This window comes from Aotus nancymaae, unplaced genomic scaffold (genome assembly GCF_030222135.1).
Source record: "Aotus nancymaae isolate 86718 unplaced genomic scaffold, 86718_ANA_hifiasm-v0.15.2.pri h1tg000057l, whole genome shotgun sequence".
Lineage (NCBI taxonomy): Eukaryota > Metazoa > Chordata > Mammalia > Primates > Aotidae > Aotus > Aotus nancymaae.
Window position 1 is genome coordinate 18,658,024 of NW_026988471.1, and position 14,600 is coordinate 18,672,623.

A 14,600-nucleotide genomic window follows, 5' to 3' on the forward strand; every position below is an offset into this window, starting at 1 on the left:
ATCAATTGCTTTGTTTTTCCAAAAACAGAAATAACTATACTTATCATCCTTCTTTCCTTTCTGTAGAGTGAAATGGTGTCCTTTGAGGTCCCCTAACGTTAGATGTGAAATTAACAAATCTCCCTCTCCCTCTCTTACCAACCACCATTTTAAATTATGGGCATTCTATTCTCACAATTTACTGTCACGTTTTTGAGAAATACAGAAAACACCAATGTGAATTGATGCAGAAATTGTTAAAAATTACACACCTAGCTTACACAGCAAACAGGCAGCTTTTCCCTATGCTCTTGAAAAGCTATACCACGTTTGTCAACAATTTGTTTAGCACAGCGATATGTTAACCTAAACCAGAGTATTAGTTAACCTAAACATATTGCTGTGCTTAACAAAGTGTTAACACTAAACACTAAATAAATTCAGCATCAGTTTCAGGCAGAGATGAGCTCTCTGATTTACTCAACACATTTGTAGTTAGAGAACAACACATGAGACAATTGTGCCACATATTTGGATGAATCCAGAAGCAGCACCTTTTAAAACTCTTAGATCTGTTTTGTGCATGAGCTGTTGTGTTTTTTGTTTGTTTGTTGAGACGGAGTCTCATTCTGCCACCCAGGCTAGAGTGCAGTGGTGCGATCTTGGCTGACTGCAACCTCTGCCTCTCAGGTTCAAGCAATTCTTCTGCCTCAGCCTCCCAAGTAGCTGGGATTACAGGCATGAGCCACCATGCCCAGCTGAGCTGTTATGTTTTTGAAGCACTCTCATGTTTAGTCATTAATTTGCATACAAGTTTTTCTGTGTTATAACTTTATTAAGTGCAGTTTGCATGCAAGACCAGAATATCCAAAAACCTTGAAAAATGGTGCAGACACTCTGAATATACCTTCACACCATTGAACTGTACAGTTTAAATGGGTGAACTACATGATATGTGAATTATATCTTAATAAAACAAAAAACTAGCATAGTAAACATTCATGCTCAGCCTAGGCAATGTGATGAAACCCCATCTCTACAAAATATACAAAAATTAGCTGGGCATGATGGCGCATGCCTATAGTCCAAGCTACTTAGGAGATTGAGGTAGGAGGATCACCTGAGCTCAGGGAGGTCAAGGCTGCAGTGAGCTGTCATCATGCCACTGCAATCCAGCCTGGTCAACAGAGTGAGACCCTGTCTCAAAAAAGAAAAATAAATCCATGCTATTACGGTTTATACACAAACTTTACTTTTGAGTTAAATTTTTAAGGGAGCTAGACTTGGCAGAAAGGGGGACATTGAGATGAGATTCAGTGTAAACGCTGAGTGGTAGGTAGGGTTGAACTATATCATGCCCATCGAGAGAGATTTAAGGCCTGCAAAATGGCAGGGAGCCAAGACTACATTTAGGATTGAGAGCATAGACAAGCCAGTGAAAAACAGAAAACCAAAGAGACAGAGCAAAAGAGCAAAAAGATAATGACTAAAAGCTGACCTGGATATTTGCTTTGCTATCATAAAGTCAATCCGTGGATTTTATTCAGTTCCAGATTTCAGAAAAAAAAAAATAGCTCCACACTTTTCAACTACTGTTAGGAGTCATTTTTCTAAACTTAAAAGTAACTTAAATCCATTTTATCCTATCTTACCTCACTTTGTGAAAGAGAAATAACAAACCACAATTCTGTTTTCATAGAGAAAAAAATTGGAAAACATATTTTTCTAGTAGAAAAAGGAAATAAATACTGAGATGGGGAATTATGAATGATAATGAATACCTTTCAAAGTAAGTATCAAAGGTATTATTTGGTCAATCAGAAACTAAGAATCTGAATAATGCCTAAAGTTTCAAAGCTCAACAAGGTAAATGAATTATTCTTTAGTTATTTCCAGTAACAAGACAAGAGAAAATGAGTGCCTGGGTCTCCAGTCAGCAAGTGCTGATTCAGAACTTCAGTAACTTTTTTTTTTAATGATAAAGGATGAAGAAATTTTGAATAAAATCTAACGAATCACATGAAAATTTTAAACAATTTTTCCTTTTCATATTCCATCTGATCCCAGTCAGGAGTAAAGAGAATATGAGTCAAGAGAAAATAAAAATAAAAGTTAAACATTAAGCATTTGCTACTCTGGGTGTCATGGCCTAGGGAACTTGCTTTTTTAAAAAAAGTTTTCCTAAAAGGGATTTTTCTACATTTTCATGCAATTTTATAATTTTTTTTTTTTTAGATTTCCAACAAATAGAAAGATAAACCATTTTGGAAAATGTGGATAATTCCAGAAACAGAGACTTTGTTTCTAGGCCATCAAACCTAATTTCCTCTTAATATTCACTTACCTACAGCCCAAATTCTCCATGTATTTTGCCAGATATTACTTAAGAGCTTCAAACAAGGCAATTACTTTTCTGCTTCATGAGATCACTCAAACATATAAAAAATATTTTAAGGCTGCTGCTGCTGATTGCATCTGAGGCCACAGAAATGACTCTGGAGACACAAAGCAAAGACACTTTCCTTTCTCCTGATTAGGGTAATTTCCACCACAGAACAGCTTTTCGATAGCAGTAAAAAACTAGTTTGGGAGTGAGGCAGGAGAATTGCTTGAACCTGGGAGGCAGAGTTTAAAAAAAAAATCAAAAAACTAGTTTGGGGATCTGAGATGCAGGGTGTAAATCTCTGGAAACCAAACAATAAAAACCAAAACATGTAGATGGCATATGGCTGGCTCCGGCTTGCTTTCCCTTCAAGTTCTTCCCGGTTTTTGACAGCCTCATCAGGGCCTAATTGTTTGTTGGCAGCACCCAAATAAAAGAGATTTTTTTTAAAGCTTTATATTTACTAAGTGCTTTTTGTAATTTCCTCACCTCTCTATACATTCCTACCCAATCACTAAATTATAGAAAGGTTTGGACAGTGCTTGGCTTATAGTAGTCAGTAAATGTTGATGATAATTGTCATTATCCAGAGACAGAAAATTATGTTCAATATTTAAATCATAAAGCATTTTATCAATGATTACTTGAGAAAATCAAGTGTAATTCTTTCAAATTATTCTCTTGTAGGACATGTTTATTTTTAAGCCTAAATGTTAGGTCTCTGTAGCCTAGCATATAAAATAGCCTTACTCTCAAAGCCAATACTAGGGGGAGAAAATGGACAGGGACTAACTAGATTAAAAGAACTGAGAGAGACATTAAAAAAAAAATGCAATGAAACTTACTGGCTCTAGATCCAAATCAAATAAAAATCTACACACTTTGGAATACAGGCTGGAATGGCTGACATTACATAATTACTTATTTTATTAGGTATTATAATGGTGTTGTGGTTATAAAGGAGGATGTCTTCAATTTCAGAAAATGTAGGCTGAAATATTTAGAGGCGAAGTACTGTGATCGCTGCACCTTATTTTCAAAGGGTTCAGCAAAAAGTTATATATTTATATAACTTTTTGTGCAAATGTGGCACAATGTTAACAACTAATGAATCTAATTGAAGAGTTTGTATTTCATTATACTTTCAACTTTTCTGTAGGTATAACATTTTTAAAATAAAAAGTTGAGAATAAAAAAATTACAAAAATAGTTTTACTGAAGAAAACACCACACATTCCTTTTTACTGTAATATTTAATAATATACACATATACATTGGTATTTACACTTCATAAAAAAACCATTACACCTGAAATTAACTACCTTAAACATATTAACTTTCAGTGCTAATGTATTAATTTCTTAAATATAAATCAAAATAGCTCAATATCTATTTTAAATTATTGATAACTAGATGCAGATATAAGGAATTAAGTTAAAAATTTCAATTTTTTTCAACATTTCTTCTTTGTTTTTCTTCTTTGTCTAGAATAGTCTGTTTTAAGCTCAAAGTAGCATCTTGAAATCCAGGATTTAAGTCTAATACCTTCTTGAAATCTTCCAAAGCATCATCAAAATATCCTGTACCAGAACCCAAAAAATGGAAAAGAGAAAAGAAACTGAGTATTTCTATATATTATTCATGGCAAAGCATTGATACACATACTTTTGATTTTATATTTATTTATGAGCCTTCAATCACTTCTAGTAAAGGAATTTTTTTATCTTAATGATAATATAGAGATGTGTTTTGTGTGCCCTTAGGGAATAACACACCTAAAATTAGCTATGGGTTTATTTATTGAGATTTAACAGGTAAATATTAGCAATCATCTTAAAATTTTAACAAAACTGTATAGCCTGTTTTACATAATTGCAGTAAAATTAAGAAACAGAAAACCAGTTTTCTTTTTGACACTTTAAATGAGAAAGAGTACCTATGGTCCCTTTAATCCAAGAATCTGAACTTCACTTTCTATTGTCTTGTATGTCTTTGAAGATTTTAACTCAGAAAAGTTTCACAGGTGATCATCTGAATTGCCCTCATTTCGCAGCTGGGAATGCACAAGCACAAAATAATGGGGTCACCCCGACTCCTGTGCCCAGGTCCAATTCCCACCCCAGTGCTCTGCTGTAATCTATAACGCCTATCAAAAGCCTAAAATAAACTCAGGGAGGCTTCCTTTGTTCCAAGCTCTAAACCTAAATTTCACATAACTTTAAAACTTGATTACCATGTTAGTTTTACAACATTTGCGAGCTCTGAAATAACAGAATACAGTCAATGACAAAAGCCAAAAAGAAAAAAAATTCTTACCCAGCCTATACAGTATCAACCCTCTGTTGTAATATGGAACTTCAAAATTGGGTTGGACTTCTATGGCAGATGTGTAGTCATCCATGGCTTCATAAAAATCAACCCTGAAGTACTTGATTTGCCCCCTGTTGTTATATGCAGTAGCCAAATCCTCAGGGCTGCATTTGCTTTAAACAAAAAGTTCACATTAAAAACAACGTGTTACCAAATTCCTCTCATTTCCACTTTCATTCTATTTTGGGTACTGTCAAACTTCACAGCCTGTAACATGCAGCATCAACACTGAAAAACCAAGCTGAAGAAAAAAACGTACAAATAGAAATGAAATCAATTTTGTTTAACCCTGTTATCTACTTTTGTAGGGTTAAACCACTACAATGTCAACCTGAAAAGCATACTAACTTTATAGTGTGTTTACTACCAACTTGTTCTGCTGAAAATAACATTAAAATGATTGTTCATTTTCTAAGCACTCACCAGCAAGGCAAAGAAGACAAGTAAGATAAATGCTGAACAAAGAGGAAAAGCCAGCCCAAAGCCCAAGTTTCCTATGGCCACGTCACAATGTGAATCAATTTCATTCTCAAATTTTTAAGTGATCTTAAAACAATGAGATTTGAAATCATTTTCCACCAATAAAGAACTAAAGTTAATGCTAGGTAAAATTCAACATGCTATGATCGATCCCCAGGAAGTGATCTCTGGGGACAGAGTTGCCCTCCCTCCAGCCTCAGCTGGCATCCTCCCCAATGCCAGGCTGGCTGTAGCTCTGACCAACCACCAGCTCAACAGGTCACAAACCCTGGCTGCCCTGAACCTTTGTCTGCACAGAGAACATTAGTGGCTCTGCTCTGAGTCAGAAATGATTCTGTTTCCCTTTCTTTTTTCCCAAAGCAGTTCTCAAATTAGAACCAAACAGAACTCATCTGTCACTTCTTTGTAATACCCCGTAGTAAAAAGTATAGTCCTTCAAAAATACCTGTGACTGCAGTTAGTGTAAATAAAAGCTACTTTTCTTAATATCTTGATCCTTGAGATTTCAGACAGGGATTGTAACTACTGCTACCCTGAGAGGCACTCACAGCCCAAGGGCCTTCTTCAAACCAAGTTTGCTAATGATGGAGAGGAACTGCTGGAATTCTAGAAAATGTCTATTCTATGAGCTGTGATAGAGACTGGGTGTAAGGATACTTCTGGATGCCACTAAGTACCCCTATTAAAACCTAGATTACAAGAGGGCACCACTCCCCTTCATCTATGTCTGAAATGACCATAGTTGAACTGCTCCCAACAGAGAGTTTGAAGAAAAACACAAAACGAAATCTCAGAATGCCAGTAAGGTTTTAGTCATTAGGTCATTAAATCAAAGCTTCAAAATTATTGTTATAAGTTTTTAATACTTATATATTAATATATTCAGAGAATCATAGAATGTTAGATTCGGAATTAGATCTCATTAAATCAAATTCTAAAAGACTATTTTTCATATGGAAATTTTGTTTCATATTATAAAGAAATGGACTAACAGTGGAAGCTGAAATTTTTTTGTAATATTAAAATTTTTGTAATGATAGTATTTCTTATAATGGAATTCATTCAAGTTACCTAATCCAAATGTGGACTTTTAGGATTTGCTAACTTTCGCAAAGAAATAATATTTTGGAAATTAGAGTTATGACTAAAGCTATACTTATTAAAAGAAAATGTCACAAACCATTCAAAGTGAAAGGCATTCAAAAATCGCAAATATTGTTTCAAAATGATTCAGTGACCTAATACTTTAAAAATAAATGTAAGCTCCAAAAGATAAATTGAAGGGAAAAAGCTGAAATGACAGAATTCAGTTTCAATCCATGAGTTCCTAGAATTTTAGAGCTATCAGGAAATTGAAAGTTTATTTTACAGATGAGAAACTGAGGCCGAGACATTAGCCATGCGGCAGTGCCAAGACTGGAATTCAGGTATGATGAACTCCCTTCTGCGCTATGACAACTGTCTTTCCTGTGCTGGTAAGGTATAGTTATTATATTTGCTACAGACACTCGTGTTCTTAGGCTGAGATGTGCAAAGAAGGAAGAATAACAAAACTAGACAGCATCAGCATACCTGGTGCGGATGAATACTTTCTGAAATCTACTAGGTAAGTCAATTCTTAGAGCCTGAAACATGAATAGTTTCGTTTTCTATGTTTACTATCTTTTTTATGGGGGAGGTGCACTGAGGAAAGGATGATGGTATCATCTTATTGCCTGTTCAGAAACTTCATTATTCTGGTGTGTTATTGAAATGAGAAGGCAATTTTATCTTTCTAGTTTAATTCCATATGAGTGTAACAAACAGGTTAAGAATCAAGTCCTTAGTGTTCAGCTTCCCTTCCCAGGTCGCAGATTTCCCGCCAGCTAAAATCACAAATGGAAAATCCCGATCTATCCTAAGTCTCTGGGTGGCAGTGCAGAACGTGGAAGAAGAGACGGCGGGGTGAGAGGGGGCGGCCCGCGCCCGAGGACCGCGTAGGCGGCTCGGTTCCCGGAAGCTCTCCGCACCGTACCGGCAGATGGCTCCTCGCGGGGGGGCTCCCTCCCCTTGTTCTCCGCTGCCCTCGTTCTAGGCCTCGCCTCGGCCTTTCTAGAAAAACGAACGTCAGCCTGTTCAGTCCTAGTGCTGGGTTATGTATGATAAACGTCGCCGGTGAGCTCCAGCACCAAAGCTGGAAGCCCAGACGGCTCCAACGTCGCCTCAACCCCGGGGTCGCCGCGGCCCCAGGTCTCGCGATAGTTACCTCCCAGGACTCTCGCCGCTGGAGGACACGCAGGCGCACTGGCGAATGTAAGCGGAGTATAGCGCTTCGGCCTCCACGTACTCGCCCTTGTTGAAACGAGCCTGGGCGAGTGCTAGGGTTGCATGGCTCTCTTGCCCCTGCTGCTCTTCCATAGCAGGCAAGGCCTAGTTTTCGGTGTAGAATGGGGATTGACCTCTGAGCGGTTAGAGGTGGCACCACAAAGCCACTTCCGCACCCTGGAATCTACCTTCACAGCCAACCTTGGCGCTAAGTTTGTGCCTTTTGGGGACCCGTCGTCTCGCGAGATAACTGTTACGCTGCAGGCGGGCGTTTGCAGTGACCCCCGAGAGATACGGTTCTGTCGTTGGTACCGTTGGACCCCACTGCCTCGTTTACCAGAAGAGGCGTGGATGCGTGGTCGCAAACTGATTTCCAAGTCCATTGTTTGATGCTGCGAGGCACTAGCCGTTTGTTACAGCGGATCGGGGGCCGATGACGCTGGAGGTGGAAGAAGCCACGGTTCTGTTTCTGAATGGCGAATTCGCCTGAGGACTTCCTGTCTCTCCCTAGCCTTTCAGCGTCCCCACTTAGCAAAACTCCGCGTTTAGGGAGTTCTGAGTAGGCTTTGGCTACCCTGAGACGCTGAGTCGACGTTCCACGAGGTCTTTGTCCCAAGGTCCAAACTTCTCTACCTTTTTGACCCTCTAGAATTGTGTTAGGATCAGTAGTATATTGTGCCGACAGTCTGGGATTTTTGATGTTATATTCTCTGGCTATTTATGCCAAAGGGAAACCCAAATAGTAATTAAATACATTACGTTTAATTCAAATTAAAATTAAGAACAGTTGCTAGCCACGCTACCCTACATGTCTGCCGTGCGCCTTTTCGGGGGCCCTCAATTCTGTTTTAACTTCCCAAAGTATTTGAGCCCCTTTCCGCAGGAAAACTAAAGATGAAAAAAATATATTTGGAGCATGATACTTGCAAGTGGAAGTCTTAACAGGACATAAATTGTGTGCTTTTTTTGCTTTCATTCGATTTTTAATGTTTTCCATTTACCACCACTGAAAAAATACAAATAAAGTGGATTAATGTTAAATAAAAGCACAGTAGTAGAAATTAAAAGATTGTATGACTACTGGTGTAAGCAAACGGATAGCTTAACAGAACAAAGGCCTAGAAACATGTCCCAAATAGACTGTATTTTGTAAAAGACATGTAACGTGGGGAAAAAACAGATTATTCAAATGAGTGCTATTGGGAGGATTAGTTAACCATTTGGAGAAAAATACATTTAAGCATTTCAGCTCCCAATTGACATAATATATTCATTCTAGGTGAATGAAAAGATTAAATAAAATAAGTTTTTTCAGTTCCCAATTTGCCTCTTGGGGCAATGTCATCTTTTCAATATGAAAAAAAAAAAAAAAAAAAACAAATCTGAAGTATAGGATAGAACAAAATCAAGTGTGTTCTCGGGGGAAGCAACAGAAAAGCAAAGACAAGAGATGTTGCAAAAAAAGATGGAGGAAGGTTCCCCTCTCCTCTGGGGAAGGACTCAAACACTGATGTGGCAGTATGCACCATTCCACATAAAGCCAGGGATGTTCATCCTTTTGGCAGATAAGGTGGGGATGGCCAGGCATAGTGGGTCATGCCTATAATTCCAGCACTTGGGGAGGCCGAGGCGGGCGGATCACCGGAGGTCAGGAGTTCGAGAACAGCCTGGCCAACATGGCGAAACCCTGTCTCTACTAAAAATACAAAAAATTAGTTGGGCGTGGTGGCTGGTGCCTGTAATCACAGCTATTCAGGAGGCTGAGGCACGAGAATCGCTTGAACCTGGGCGGCAGAGGTTGGCAGTGAGCCGAGATTGCTCCAGTACACCCCAACCTGGGAGACAGAGCAAGACTCCGTCTCAATGAACAAAAGAAAAAGAAAAGGTGGGCATTAGGAGGGTACCTAAATGGAGGTAAAAAATGGACTCCAAGGGAAAAAAAAGTAGAAGAAAAGTCTTAAATAGAGGCTGGCTTTGCTGAGCCTAGAAAAGAAAGGAAAAAAATATATAAAGCATCTGATAGAATTAACTATAAAAAGGCAGAAAGAAATTTGCAACTTGCAAAAACAGTTGCCATCTTTAACATATGTGAACTTTCTTCTCAAATATTTGTTGAGCATATACTATATGCCACACAATTTTAAAACCTTGGAGTATGACAGTGAACAAATGAACTTAGCCTAGTAGAAAGATACACCAAAACACACACACACACACCAGATGGTGAATAGTGCTATGGAGAAAAAACAGTACAGGGAATAGAGAAAAGATGGTTTCTAATTCATAACGGATGGATGGAGACTTCAAAGGAAGAGTGACATCCAAGTAAAAACCTGAAGCAAGTAAGGGAGCAAGCCATACTAAAAACAGGCAGAGGAAACAGCAAGTGTAAAAGCCCTGAGTGGAAGTTTTTTGAGACGGGGTCTCACTCTGTCACCCGGACTGCAGTGCAGTGGCGCAGGCTCACTGCAGCCTCAACCTCCCTCCGGGGCTCAGTGATTCTTCCACCTCCGCCTCCTGAGATTAATCACTCCGTGCTAATTTTTGTATTTTTTGTAGAGATGGGTTTCCCCATGTTGCCCAGGCTAATCTCCAACTCCTGGGTTGAAGACATCTGCCCACCTCAGTCTCCCAAAGTGCTAGGACTACAGGCATGAGCCACCGCACCTGGCTAGAAGTTTTGCTTTGTTCTGTTCAAGGAATAACAGGGATATTTATGTGTCTAAAAACCAGTGATCTAAGAGGAAAATAGCAGAATATGTAATGGAAGTTGGGGATTTGGGAAGGGGAGGTTCTAGACAGGAGTAAGATTCTTAATCTTTTTTGTGCTATGGCAACTTTGCAAGTGTAATGAAACCGTTTCAGTGTTTTCAGGTGTATTTAAAACAGGACTACAAAGGAAATTATATTTAAAAAACAGAATATTAACAGATTTAGAAAAAATATATACTTTTATTAACATTAACTATCAAAAACAAGTGGCAAACAAAAAGCTAGCATAGGAAGAAAATAATAGAAGATTAAAACATAGATAAAACAGAATAGAAAAAAAAACAAAAACAAAATCAGTTCTTCAAAAAGATTAACAAAAATTAATAAAACTTGAGCTAAATTGACTAAGATAAAAGACAGATTACTAAGATCAGAAATGAAAACAGGAACATCACTATCAATTCTGCAGAAGTAAAGAGGATTTAAGAGAGTACTATGAACAATTGTATACCAAAAAATTGGACAAACTAGATGAAAGGAACGAATGCCTAGAAACCAAAAACCTACCAAGATTATATCATGAAGAAATAGAAAATCTGAATAGACCTGTGTATTATTCTGCTGTCATACTGCTTATAAAGACATACCTGAGACTGGGAAATTTATTTAAAAAAAAAAAAAAAAAAAAAAGAGGTTTAATGGACTCATAGTTCCATGTGGCTGGGGAGGCCTCACAATCAATCATGGCAGAAGGCAAAAGGCACGTCTTACTTGGTGGCAGGAAAGACAGAATGAGAGCCAAGTGAAAGGGGAAATCCCTTATAAAACCATCAGATCTTGTGAGACTTACTCACTACCACGAGAACAGTATGGGGGAAACTGCCCCCCATGATTCAGTTATCTCTCACCAGCTCCCTCCTGCAACATGTGGAAATTATGGGAGCTACAATTCAAGATGAGATTTAGGTGAGGACACAGACAAACTATATCAACCTGTAACTTGTAAGGAGATTCAATGAGTAATTTAAAAAGAACCTCTTGACAAAAGCCCTGGACCCTGGCTTCACTGACGAATTCTACTAAATATTTAAGGAAGAACCAACACCAGTCCTTCTTAAACTCTTCCAGAACATTTAAAAAGAAAATGCTAAGTCAGTCTATAAAGCCAGCACTGCTATGACACCAAAGCCAAACACAGAAACTAGAAGAAAACTGCAGATCAATATAGTTTATGACATTAATGCAAGAACTTCAACAAAATAGTAGCAAATTGAATTCAGCAGCATATTAAAAGGATTATACACCATGACCTAGTGGAATTTATTCCTAGAATGCAAGGATAATTCAACACATGAAAATCAACCAATGGCAGATGAGGAAAAAAATCAATGTAATACAGCACAGTAACAGAATGGAGGAAAAAAACTATGATCACTGCCATTTAGGTAGAGAAAGCATTTGACAAAAATCCAAAAGCCTTTCATGTCAAAAACACTCAAGTGGGGAATAGAAGGAGTCTACCTCAGCATAATAAAAGACATAATATAAAAAACACATAGTGAACGTCATACTCAACAATGAAAAACTGAAAGCTTATCCTACAAAATCGGGAACAAGGCAAGGATGCTCACTTTTGTACTCCCATTCAACATAGCACTGGAAGTTCTAGCCAGAGTAATTAAGCAAGAAAATAATCTTTAAAAAGTCATCCACATCGGAAAGGAAGAGGTAAAATTATCTCTGTTCATAAATGATATGCTCTTACATACAGATAACACTAAAAATTCCATTTTAAAAACAGTTATAACTAATGAATTTGGCAAGGTAGGGGGATATGAAATCACACAAAAATTAGTCGCATTTTTATATACTAACAATGAAGCTATCCCAAAAGTAAAAAAAATTCCAGCCAGGCATGGTGGCTCACACCTGTAATCCCAGCACTTTGGGAGGCCAAGTTGGGTGGATCACTTGAGGTCAGGAGTTCAGGACCTGCCTGGCCAACATGGCAAAACCCCGTATCTACTAAAAATACAAAAATTAGCCAGGTGTGGTGGCAGGCACCTGTAATCCCAGCTACTCAGGAAGCTGAGGCAGGAGACTCGCTTGAGCTTGGGAGGTGGAGGCTGCAGTGAGCCAAGATCACACCTGATACCACTGCACTCCAGCCTAGGTGAGAGAGAGAGACTCAGTCAAAGTAAAGAAGAGGGGAGGGAAGCGGGTGGGGGGGCGGTGGGGGAAGGGAAGGTGGGGAAAGAGAGAGAGAGAAAGCAAGGAAGGAAGGAGAGAGAAAAGAAAGAAAACAGTTCCACCTACAGTAGCATCAAAAATATATATATTTAGGAATTAACCAAGAAAGTAAAAGATTTGTACAATTTAAACTATAAAACAGTGTCTAAAGATAGCGGCCTTAGCAGCAAGAGGTGCTGTGGTGCTGTGTAGAAATATCAGTCAGCCGGTGGCTTTTGTGAGAAAAATTTCTTAGACTGAAGCGTCCAGTCAGCTGAGAACACTTTGCACAGTTTGGACATATATGAAATTGTATTGTACCTTTTGACAAGGAGACTGGCTTTCACAGAGGTTTCGGTTGGGTTCAGTTTTCTTCAGAAGAAGAACTTCAGAATACACTAGAACAGGAAAATCATATTACAGTTGGAGTAAAGCTCCAGGTTCAAGCTCAAAGGCCAAAAGGTTTGCAAACATCTGATGACGAGAAAGATTTTTGAGACTGCCAGCCTATTAAAGTTAACATAACTGGAAAAAAAACTATAAAGCATTGCTAAAAGAAATTAAAGACATAAATAAATAGAAAGACATCTCATGTTCATGGATTAGAAGACTTAATATTGTTTAGATGTTAGTGTTATATAAATCAATCTTCAGATTCTATGGAATCCTTATCAGAATGCCAATGATGTTTCTGCAGAAATAGAAAACTCCCTCCTAAAATTTAGGTGGAATTACAAGGGCTCTCAAATAGCCACAACAATTTTGGCAAAAGAACAAAGTTGAAGAACTCACTTCCTGATTTCAAAACTTACTACAAGTGTGTTATTGGCATAAAGACAGTTTTTTAAACAAATGGTGCTAGGAAAGCTGGATATCCACATGCAAAAGAATGAAGCTGGACTCTTACACCGTATACAAAAATTAACTCAAAATAAGTCATGACCTAAATGTAAGAACTAAAATTATAAACTCTTAGAAAAAAATATACAGCAAAAGCTTAACAACACTGAACTTGGCAATGATGTTGTGGATATGACACCAACGGCACAGGCAACAGAAGAAAAAGCTAAACAAATTGATCTTGATGAGAATTTAAAAACCTTTGTGCATCAAAAGACACCGTCAGAGTAAAAATGCAACCCACCGAATAAAATAAAATATTTACAAGACACATATCTGATAAGCTATTAATACCCAGAATATATAAAGAACTTCTAAAAACAACAACAACAAAGCCAAACAATCTAATGCAGAAACAGACAAAGGATTTGAATAGAATTTTCTGGAAAGAAGATACACATATGGCCAATAAGAACTTGAAAAAATGCTCAATGTCACTAATAATTAGGGAAATGCAAATCAAAACTACAATCAAATACCACTTCACACCATTCCAGTAGGATGGAAACTATTAAGTAGTAAGTGTTGGTGAGGATGTGAAGAAGTTGGAATCTTCGTGCACTACTGTTGAGAATGTAAAATGGTGCAACCACATAGCATGACACTTCTTCAGAATACTAAGAATAAAATTACTATATGATTCAGCAAGTCCACTTCTAAGTATATACCCAAAATAACTGACAGCATAGTCTTAAAGAGATATTTACACATCCAGGTTCATAGCAGTATTGTTCGCAATAGGTAAAAGGTGGAAGCAACCCAAGTGTCCATTAACAGATGATAAGCAAAATGTGGTATATTCATACAATGGAATATTATTCAGTCTTAAAAAGAACAAAAATTCTGACACATGCTACAACATGGATGAAGCTCACCTTGAGGACATTACATGAAGTGAACTAATGTCTCATCAAGTTCACCTTGAGGACATTACATGAAGCGAACTAAGCCAGTCACAAAAAGACTAAACGATTCCATTTTTTTTTAAGAGACGGGGTCTCACTATGTTGCCCAGGCTGGAGTGCAGTGGCTATTCACAGGCGTGATCCCACTACTGATCAGCGTGGGAGTTTTGACCATTTTTATGAGGTACCTAGAGTAGTCAAATTCATAGAGACAGAAAGTAGAATGTGGTTGCCAGGGACAGCCATAGGGGGATAGGAAGTTATTGTTCAATGAGCATACAGTTTCAGTTTTGCAAGATAAAGAATTCTGGAGATGGATGGATGGGTGGTGGCCGTGG

At 38.0% G+C, this 14,600-nt stretch overlaps 1 protein-coding gene and 1 pseudogene across 2 annotated transcripts; one reads left to right on the top strand and one right to left on the bottom strand.

Annotated features, from left to right (window-relative positions):
- Positions 1–3,596: 3,596 nt before the first annotated feature.
- TTC32 (tetratricopeptide repeat domain 32) lies at positions 3,597–7,738 on the bottom strand. 2 transcript variants are annotated; one of them, XM_064364257.1, is made up of 3 exons: positions 7,458–7,738; positions 4,679–4,845; positions 3,597–3,942 (listed from the first exon to the last, which is right to left on the bottom strand). In XM_064364257.1, exons 1-3 carry the CDS (start codon positions 7,607–7,609, stop codon positions 3,806–3,808), a joined length of 456 nt encoding a protein of 151 aa, XP_064220327.1. In that variant the 5' UTR covers positions 7,610–7,738; the 3' UTR covers positions 3,597–3,805. The 2 variants fall into 2 exon arrangements, with proteins under 2 accessions (XP_064220327.1, XP_064220328.1); XM_064364258.1 differs by lacking the exon at positions 7,458–7,738 and adding an exon at positions 6,785–7,202.
- Positions 7,739–7,949: 211 nt separating this feature from the next.
- LOC105710570 (SRA stem-loop-interacting RNA-binding protein, mitochondrial-like) lies at positions 7,950–14,210 on the top strand (annotated as a pseudogene).
- The last annotated feature ends 390 nt before the right edge of the window (positions 14,211–14,600 follow it).